Here is a 10,598-nt window from a genome sequence, read left to right as displayed (position 1 = left end):
TTCATCCCTCTTAATACTTTTTTCACCTCCTCGGTAGTGATGGGTTGGCATTCTTTATCAGGTGTTATGAGGGCAACACATAACTCCTTGAAGCTATTTATACTTTCTGAGTCTTCGTCAAGTCTATACTGAACTTCGTAGACTTTTCTCCAAAATACTTCGACCTCCTCTGGTTTGGGTGGTTGTTCGACAGTAACTGGAGGGTTTTGGAAGAGTCGAGATGGGTCAGAGAGAAACTGTTGATTTTCTCTGACCCACCTCTCCCTCCGCTCTAGACTTCTCTTAGCGTCAGATAGTATACGTATTCTCTCAACAATATGCTGCCTGATGGTCAGCAGCTTTGACTTGTTAAGTGTGTGATAACGGGTCCGGAGTTCGCGCCCGAACTTTCGAACCTTGGCGGTATAATTCCTGCCAGATGTGATGTAGTCAATCACATACTGAATGCGGGACGCGTACTGTCTTGCCCAGCCTATCTTTATGGCAAGTTGATGCATTCGCCTTTCGGTCTTCCTGTCACTCATAAGCACATATACACATACACGTATATATACATATATATCTCATTTGTGTGTGTGTGTTTATTTTAGGCCTACATCTTTGAATTTACAATAAAAAGAGAGTTCCCCCCTCCCCCGGTTCAAAATTTCTTTTTTTTTATCGTAAAATTATAATCAATTGCTATGAATTACTTATCTTTAAAAGTACGTTCCCGGATATCCTAGTAACTGCATATCGAAGCACAGTTTTAAGAAAGTGCATTTATACAAATTATTCCATTTATGGTTGGAGATGAATATTTTTTAGAAGAAAATTAACGTATTTGTTGAAATTTTTGTTGTTAAAAAATTAATCTTCTCAGTTGAAAACTAATTTTCTAATCTGAAAAATTGAACCACTCGAATTTTGATTGAAAATTGTTCTTTATTAGTTGACAATTCTATTATTAGGTAGGAAATTCATATATTTGTTGAAAATTCGATTTGCGGCTTGAAACTTCAACAATTTAGTTGAATTTTTTTCTTTCTTACCTGGAAAATTTTTCTTGATAAAAAATTTGTTAAAAATTTTTTATTTTTGCTTTTATTATTCATCTTTGTAGGTCGCAAATTTAACTGTTTGGTTAAAGATTCAACTCTATTGTTAAAAAATCGTCTGTTGCTTGAAAGTGCAACAATTTAGTTGTAAATGCAAACTATTTGGCTGACAATTCAACTATTTGTTTGAAAAATCATCTTTGTTGGTTGAAAGTTAACTCTTTTGTTAAAAATTCTTGTTTTCAAGTATAAAACTAATTTTTTTCTAAAGTATTCGATTTTTTATTTTGAAAACTATACAGGAATTTTCCTTTTTTTTCGTGAAAAATCACCCTATTTCTCCTGTATTGATAGAATTTTGGATCATCTCCAAATATTGATAATAAACTATTTTACTCTGATATTTTTTTAAACAAAAATCTTCATTTGAGCTTTTTTCTTTTTTTGTTTCAGAGTAAATCTCGATCTAACGAGGAATCAGATTTGCCACCGACTCCTCCGACATCTGTTTCCGGACCTCCAACGCCTCCAGCCACAACTTCCGGAATGCTCGAGATCTCGGTACCAGTTTCAGGAGATTTGTTAACACTGCCACCTTCAACTCCCGCCGACACCAGCGGCGACGAAACGAGCTCACGAGGCACCCTCGACTCCTTCATTCCTCCTCCCAAAGATTTCGAGGGAAAAAACAATCCCTTCCGAAATCTGAGTGAACTCCTCGGCACGCCCTGCACCATCAACCAAAATTCCAGCACTCCTCTCCCATTTAATCAGCCACCCATCACCTTACCTCTCCCCTTAACCCCCGTTATATCACAACCACCACTCGTGAGACCAGCGAAACGCCAACTATCCGAAAAAGACATCATCATCGACAGAAATGGACAAGTGAAACGCAGAAGACAACACCGACGTGGTCGTCCACCCCAACAGTTTCAGCAAACCGCGAGTAAAACAGCCGCGATAATTCCAGCTCGAAATAGCGACGTTAAGAATGAGTTTGTCAGGAACCTGAGAAGCTCCTTCAATGGTTCCTCGAGTAGTCAAATTGGAAATTGCGTTGACTATGCTTTAAATGGAAGGAGACTGAGGCAAAGACAGAGCAACGAGAAAGTTCCTCCTCCAGAAACTCAGCTGCAGAAGAAGGGTAGCATTGCTTCCTTGCCAAAGTGTTCTCCAGTGAAGCAGAACGCTCCCGACATATCGATCGATGATCTCAAATCGTCGGTGAATATTTATTTTGGAGCTGCGAACAGAATAGCCTCCGGGGAAAAATTCTTCATCAAAGCGAAACGAATAGGGCCCAACGGCCAGACGCAGTATCTAATCGAGTGGGAAGGTCCCAATACTTAACGGTAAAGTTAATCTTCTAAGTTTATAAAAAAAGAAAGCATCAAAAGCAGGAGCTTTTCTTCATTCGGCATCGAACCAGCCGATCGACTGACCCTCCTCTTTACAAAATAGTTGATTGTGCGGATCAAACGATTTCACATGCACTCAACCGGTAAAACTTTTTTGCGAGAAACTTTATTTTTTTCTATTAGATTTTTGTTTTTTGAGCTTTTATTATTAACTGAAGAATTTGTTTGTTTGAGAATGTATTCAACTTTTCTTTAGTGACTAGTGTAATTTCGTTGCTGGCCGACGGATTTCGATCTTGAATTTTGTTTCACTTTATCGATTACCGTACTTAAGATTCTAAATCATGGATTTATTAATCGGTTACGTGTTGAATTTGAATTCAAGGAGCGCCGTCCACGTTTATATTTCGAGTCCAGTATTAACTAATGTCGTTCGAAAGAGAAGAACAACGAATTGTACAATCGAAGATTTATTCCTACAGAAACAATCACGTGTGAAAGTTGTTGTCAGAAGTTGTCAGTAAATGTTCAATTTGGAAGTGTACCCCTGAAAGTACCTCAAAAAGTACGGATAAATTTTTATCAAAATTGCGCGTCTCGTTCCCAAAGCCGTGAATCAGATTTACTGGAAAATAAAATAATGAATTGATAAAGGATTCCTTTCGATTGATCTAATTGACTAACAGATTGTAGAGGCTAGTATTAATGAAATCATAGATGAGAAAAGATTATTTTTCAATACGATCTTAGAGTTAATCCTCGGCTTCAGAATTTTCATCTTCTCAAGTTAATATTAATCTGGAAAGTTGAAAGGGTGAATATTTTTCTGTGTGGAAACACCCATTTTGACGCGGAATTACATTTTTATATTGTGTGAATGGCGGAAATCAAACTATCAGGTTTTGAAGTAGCCTCAAGGGTTCGAATAGTTACAAAAATGGTAGTAACTAATTTTTTAACGTGTTTTGTCGATTATTCAATCTTGCAGAACAAAGGGTGCTCGAATTTAGTTTAGAAATGCAGTCCTATGAAAAAGGGGGCTTTCACACAGAAAAGTATTTCCTTGCATCTAAATGATTCCTTATTTTAATTTTAGTTTTTAAAATGTTGAAATACAAAGTGATATAAAATTAAGTGTAGAATTCTAAACTGCAATTGATTTATTTCTAAAGTTAAAAAAATGGAAGAACTTGAAATATAAGATACAGTTCAATTTTTACTAGCAGCTAAATTTGGGCTAAATTGTTAAGAAAGCAAGTTGAAAATTAACAAAATGGCGACTGTTTGTCTGAAAATATGTATGAGATATCGAAGAAGTTCAAAATGGAAAATATTTTTGGAATCACCCCAAAAAAAATGGTACAAAATATCGAAAAATGGAAGAAAAAAAACCTGTTTGTAGAATTTTTCGAAGTGAACAATTTATTTTTAATTAGGATTATTTTTAAATTTTGCTTTTGCAAATTTATAGAAAGCGTTCCGCATTATGTTAATTTTCAACTTTTAAATATATTTTTTCGCGGATTTTGAGAAACCTTCCCATCGGAATAAAAAAAAATTGATTTTCTTTCTTCTACCGCTGCTACTTAACTATTTTGTTACTTTAAATACTCAAGAATTCAAAGCGGTTAAATATCAAAACTTTAAGGTTTGGAACCGCTTAAATTTTATATCCTAGCTAAGATAATCGAATGAAAAAATTTAAACTTATACATGTTTTATATGATAAAACTTTGTAAAACCTCATACGTAAGAAATGAATGAATTAAAATAACTTTGAGAAGATGAAACTGGCAGCATCATCGCTCACTACAATACAAGACTAAACCTAAGTACTACTTACAAACCTACTTGATTCGTTTGAAATCAAAACCGCAGTGGGAATGACAAACTTTCATAGAATTAAATGCAACTAGAAAGATAACATTTTTCCCCCTAGATTTGTGTGATAATGCTCATTTAGTTTTCGATTATGATCACCCTATACTAAAAGTGTAGCAAAATCCATAAATAAATCGACTATAACGACATTTAACGTACAAAGTAATGCGATAAAAAAGAAATCTTTGAATTCTCCGTCTAAGAATCAATAATCGCCAGCGTGACGAATTTGCTCTTCTGAAAGAAAGGGAAACTTCTCGAATCTTTTATTCGACTTTGTTCTTTGAAGTGCATTTTTAAATGTAATTGAGGAGAGTAAAATACTGAAGAATAAGGTCTGCATTGTACAATATTAAATAATACGAAGGGTTTTACAAGAGGGATGAAGGTAAAGGAGCTTAGTAGATGAATTTGAATAGATCTCTCGTCTATCCTTTGATACGTGTATTTTTACTATTACTCTAAATTGAATCGGTGAATTTTTAATTGGATGGGGAAAATTAGTTGGAATGCATGGACGAAATGTACCTACGAAGTGGTACCCCTAAGAATATTTAATTAGTTTAATAAAAAGCTAATTGTGTTCGCATTCTATTAATGTGGTACGGGGAGTTCAGCATCGTTAGAAAAATCAATTTTGTAGTTCTTTAAACAAGGCAATTATTGTGATACGGCGCGTCCAGTTGTATAAGTTCTTTCTTTGATTTTGTAAACAGAGTTCCAGAAATTAAAGTTCCAAAAACCATTTAAATTACTTTCCAATTTTCGAACTCTGTTTTCAAAAACCCAATTTTTTCGAAAAATGTAATTACTTCGGTGAACTAATTATTAGTGCGTAGTGATATCACATTTAAAGATATTATAATTACGCGATCTAACAACACAAAAATAGGCAGAAAACCCGAAATTATAGACTCTTATTTCAGATCGTTTTTGATTTGATGAGGCCTATTTTTATCGCGTAGTGATAAAAATGTTGTAATTTTGCACCACCCGTATCACACTTTAGGTAGTATAGATTGTTTTTCCTTTGAAGGAACTTTAGATAAACTTTTGGTGAAACCATGGAGTGGACACTGCCAATTTAACAAATCACGCGTTCGAAAGATGATAGCAAACGGTTCGCTATTTTAATTTCACTTGTCCAAATTATTTTTTTAGTATTTTTTGTTGCAGTGAGGATTTCTCTGCTTGAGGAATCATTCTATGAGTCGATTTCTTTTTAGAAATTTAAGTTTTAAATATTAATTTATGAACTTTTGAAAATTGAACTAAAATACTCCGGCTGTGGCCTTTTTGTTTTTACAAATTGTAAAAATGAATCTTCAAGAAAACATTTTTTTTTTAGTGACAATTACTTTAAAAATTCACATTTTAAAATTCTGTTTTTTACAAGAATGGAAAATGGAAAATCATCGTATGAATGTAAGGGACTGAAGATGCGTTTGTTTTTTGCTAAGCATGCCTTCTGTTCTAATAAATAAGCAGATGTAAGCGAAATCAGGAGGAAAAGAACTACTGCCAGTATCGTATGTAAATATTCCTTTTTTTTAAGCTATAAATACGTTATATATACATAGTTATGTACTTTATGAGTGCATTGGGATCATGTAATTTGTGATTGTACGTTCGTGAGTGCGAGAGAAATGGAAAGTTTGATGGCGCTTTAATCAAACCTTGAAACGAAAAGACTTGTAATCAATCGTGTCCCGTACATTTCCGTTTCCTCGCTATTAATTTATCGACATATTAGACGTCAGTTATTGTTATCAATCGATTAGCAGTTCATTTTCAAGTAAATAAAAGCAGTTTATTGATATTTATTTTCCTAAGTTTTATTCAACTCGGCTCATCCAATTATCCGAAATTCAATTTTAACTAAGAATTTTCGGTCAAATATTTCAACATTCCAGAATAAGTCCTAGAAAATTCAAACTGTCAGTTGAATTGAAAGATTCAAATTGCAAATGAAATTGATTGTTGTCCAAAAAATGTGAGAGCAAATGTTTAAGCTAAGCTTTCGAGAATTCTTGTAGTTCTTATAATGAAAAAAAGGCGAAGCATTGTGAATGTTGATCACGCAAATAGACAAAATCGTGTATATAAATTTAATAGAATTTTATGAAAAGAGGCACCTTTGAAATCTCGCAGTTTCAAAAATTCTTCGACTAATGTTTGATTCACTACACCTAGATGGATTTATGTGCGTGAATATCTTTGCCAAACTATCTGTGTGATAACTAGAAGCGGCTTCACGAAATTTTTAGCTGTTTTCTTAATTTCTTTTTTTTTTCGTTTGGCAGTATATTTGTAACTCATTGCGATCTCGGTAAAAATTGGAAAACTTCTTGGAATCTCTAAAAGAAGTGCGAATGGGACAGTTCTTATTTGATGATTTTTATTTTACTTTTTTCTCAATATTTCATGTTCCCTTGATCGTGTCTTTCTTCGAATTGTACTGACAATGTATGTGCAAGAATATTATCAAGCACTTTTAGAAATAAGAATTTTTTTGCTGCCTGTATCAAATAAACTGGGAGTCAAAAGCTTCGTTTATTGAAGGAATTCTAACTGCAGTCAATATTCTTCGTATCTTCATAATTGAGGCGTAAAAAGACATCCAGTCAACTTTTCATATTTTTCTATTTTTAAACAATAGTCTACGATCTGGGAAATCTAATCATGTTGGAATTCGAGATAATTTTTTAATCGGCTCTTCTCAAATGCTTCACGAAAACTGATTAGAAAATGTATTAAAGTATCGAACAGATTGTTTTGCATAAGATTGAAGGAATAAAATTTAGAAAATAGATCAATCAGAGAACTTTATTTCGTCAACTCTATTTTATAGTTCTATATTTTATTAGTTTTATGAAACCCTAAAAAATCAGAGTGGCGACTTGACCGGGATTTTAATTAAAAAACTGGGAATTCAAGAGTACTACCGGCGGGCACGAAATTTAAAGACGTTTTCAAGGCGTAAGGTTTTAAAAGACGTTTTTAGAAATTTAAAAAAAAATGTTTAAAGTCGGGCCAAAAAACGTCTAATATTCCAAATGCGTCCTAAAAGCGTTTTTGGAACCATGTATGTTTTTATAACGTTTTTCGGCCTGACAGAACGTTCTAAAAACGTCTTGAGACAATCGTGCCCACTGGGCTTATTTTTGTTGATATTAGTTGGTAATTATTTTCAATCTAGAGAATTTAACAATTTTGCTGCGTAAACCCGAGAAATGACCGACTTTCTATTAATTAAAAAGAGAGCTTATCACTTTATTTAAAGAATGTACCGTTCTTTGAGTTGTACATTTTTATCTATACTTTATTAGAGAAAGAATTTTTATTTTTTGTCTATTATGAGAAAACATTTTGCAATTTATGCTCTATGAGATTTTTTTCACTGAATTGGTGATATTCAAAATGTACAGAAACAATCATTTTTTCTCTTTTGTCAAAAAATTGATTTATCACCTTTTATCCTGACTTGAAAAGGAAATAATGATTGTTTTTATTTGAGGACATGTAGTTTCCATAAAGAAATATAATTTTACTTGGAACATGGAGTTTTTTTACATGAAACGGGGAGTTTTTAAAGAATTATAATTCAGATTAAGAAGAACGGAGTTTGAAAATCCCTGTTCCATGTCAGAATTCGTCACAATTTAAAAGTTGCCCCTTCCAAATTAAAAAAGTATATAAAGTATTTCAAGTTAAGAGTTTTTATAGAAAATTTTGTTACATATAAGATGGAAGCTTCTAATGTGTCCCCTAAGGGTTTACATTTTTCTTACACCTTCTGTATTCCTTTACACACCCTCTACACACTTACTTGGTGGTGGAAGGGGGACCTACAGTTTAAGGTGGGTTCCGAACCACCAAGAGCAACAGCCTTAAGTACTTAGAGAAAACCTTTTTCTCTAGAGGTACCGGTCCCACGACTCTCCGGAGATGAACAACTCCCTTGCTAGGCTAGTGTTCACCGCATGGGCCACCGAGACTCTTCCAGAGTGCGAGGCGGGAATCGAACCCGCAAGCCGAAGGAGTGGGTCCAAAGCCTACGCACCTGGGAAAAAAGTTACGATGATATGTTTGAACCATTTTGTTACATTCGTTGCACATTTATCTCTTTAATTAAAAGTGTAACTGCTTGCGGTTAAAAGTTGAACTATTTTATCAAAATTAATTTTCATCTTTTTCATTGAACATTTATCTCTTTTTGAAAATGTAGCGACTTTGTTGAAAATCATTTTTTTAACTAAAAATGTAACTATTCCAGTAGAAAATTTATCTATTTTGCTGAAAATTCATTTTAAAAAATTGTTTAGATTCAATTTGTAACGGAAAATTTGACTATTCTATTTTTTTTATTGTAAATTTAGTTTTTTTTAGTAAATTCAAGTATTTGGTTGAAAATTGATATTTTTTTAATTGAAAATTAATCTATTTGTAAACTACTTAGTTGAAAGCCCATCTTTTTGGTTTAAAATTCAACTAATTCGGTTAAAGATTCATACTTTATTTGAAAGTCCAAGAGTTTGGTTGGAAATTAATGTTTTTAACTAAAAAAGTAATATCCATTTTTAGCTTAAAATTATTTTTCCTCAGTTTAAAATTCAACTATTTGCTTGAATATTTGTCTCCTTTAATTAGAAATTTAAAAATTTCGTTAAAAATTCATGTATTTTGTTGAAATATTGTATTTGTTGGTAGAAACTTATTCTTTTTGTTTGAAGCATATTTTTTTGTTTGAAAATTAATCTTATTGTTTAAAAGTTCATCTCTTTTGTTGAAAAGTTAAGTATTCTAGTTAAATATTCATCATTTTAGTTTAAAAATCATCTTTTTGGTTTAAAATTCAATTATTCCAATTGAAGATTCATAATTTTATTTTACAAATCATTTATTTTGCACTTTTTTTTCTGTTGTGTTGAAGGATGTTTAAAGTGAACATCATAAATTAAAAGAAATGTTTGAGTTTTGCGGAAAATATGAATATGTTACTTTTAGTTGACCGCGAAAATTAAGAAACTTGACCGGGAAAAATTGGGCAATGCCCGGGAATTTGATATCGCCCGTCGAATCGCCACCCTGAAAATGGTTTTAGTTCAGGATGTCCACGCTACCCGTAAAACCTGGAATTATCAGGGAATTTGTGTTTACCTGAAAAACCCGTGGAAATGGCAGGGAATTTTTTCAAGCACGTGCTTTCTTTTTCATACGTCATACAATATTGAATGGCATGATTTTTGATTTATAAAAGTAGATCTTATTAACTATTTTGTTGAAATGTTTGGTTTGAAATTAAATATTAAAATTGAAGTATTATTTTATTATTAAACCATATCCATTTCGGGGTAAGCGTGACTTACTCGGTGAGGAAGGGAAGAACTATTCTACTTCGAATGAAAAATTAATCGTTTTTAGTTAAAAATTCAAGCATCTGGATGATAATTCTTGTAGTTTGTTGTAAATTCGTTCTTTTTGTTAGAGAATTAATCTTTTTGCTTGAAATCAACTGTTTTTTTCAGAATTAAAATCTTTTTTGGTTGAAACATCAAACTACATTTATCGTTCATAATTATTTTTTTTAAATTAAAATTTAATTGATTTGTTAAAAATTAAACTATTTTGTTAAACAAAATTTTTTTCTGTTCATGATTCATCATTTGAATTGAAAATTCAGCTCTTTGGTTGAAAAATGAAAATTTAACTTTTCCAGTTGAAATTTAACTATTTTATTGTCATTTTTGTGGAAAATTGGTCCTTTTGGGCAGATATTCATCTTATTGATTGAATATTAACCTTCTTGTTTAAAAATTTAAGTATTTTAGTTACAGATTCATAATTTTAGTGGAAAATTCATGTTTTTTAGTTGAAAATTGAACTGAAGCAAAACGCAAAGAAAATAGAGGTTTCTCTGAATCCAACCGATGTAACTATGAGGGCACGAAATCTACCTAAACTGTGAGACAGAGCAAGTTCTTGCACAATTCCCCCTTAATGAATCCACTGAGGCCCTTCGAGAAAGGTAGGATTCAAGTTTCATTTTTTTAATACCTGGAAATGTAAAGAACTTACCGAATTTTTATTAAATTTCAATATGAAATTGATTGAAAATAATTCTTCATTTGTTTCTTCAAATTCAATTCTTCAAATTTTCTTCATTACTGTACTTAACTATTTTGTTAAAAATTATTATTTTTTAGTTTGAAATTAATTTCTTAACTGAAAATGTAACTGTGTCAGTTGAATACTCCATAAGTTTAGTTAAAAATGATCGCTTTGATCTAACAATCCTTTTTTTAACTAAAAATGTAAT

General features: G+C 32.1%; 1 protein-coding gene across 2 annotated transcripts in view; it reads left to right on the top strand.

Annotated features, from left to right (window-relative positions):
- Positions 1–7,087, top strand: part of LOC117179371 — a 37,032-nt gene extending 29,945 nt beyond the window's left edge. For both annotated transcript variants that reach the window (XM_033371090.1, XM_033371088.1), the window contains exon 9: positions 1,491–7,087. In XM_033371090.1, the coding sequence (XP_033226981.1) occupies positions 1,491–2,390 (900 nt within the window). In that variant the 3' untranslated portion in view covers positions 2,391–7,087. The remainder of the gene's footprint in view (positions 1–1,490) is intronic.
- Positions 7,088–10,598: the final 3,511 nt, after the last annotated feature.

Source organism: Belonocnema kinseyi, chromosome 9, assembly GCF_010883055.1.
Source record: "Belonocnema kinseyi isolate 2016_QV_RU_SX_M_011 chromosome 9, B_treatae_v1, whole genome shotgun sequence".
Classification (NCBI taxonomy): Eukaryota; Metazoa; Arthropoda; class Insecta; order Hymenoptera; family Cynipidae; genus Belonocnema; species Belonocnema kinseyi.
Note: the sequence above shows the minus strand (reverse complement) of the source record. Positions and strands in the feature narration are given on the sequence as shown.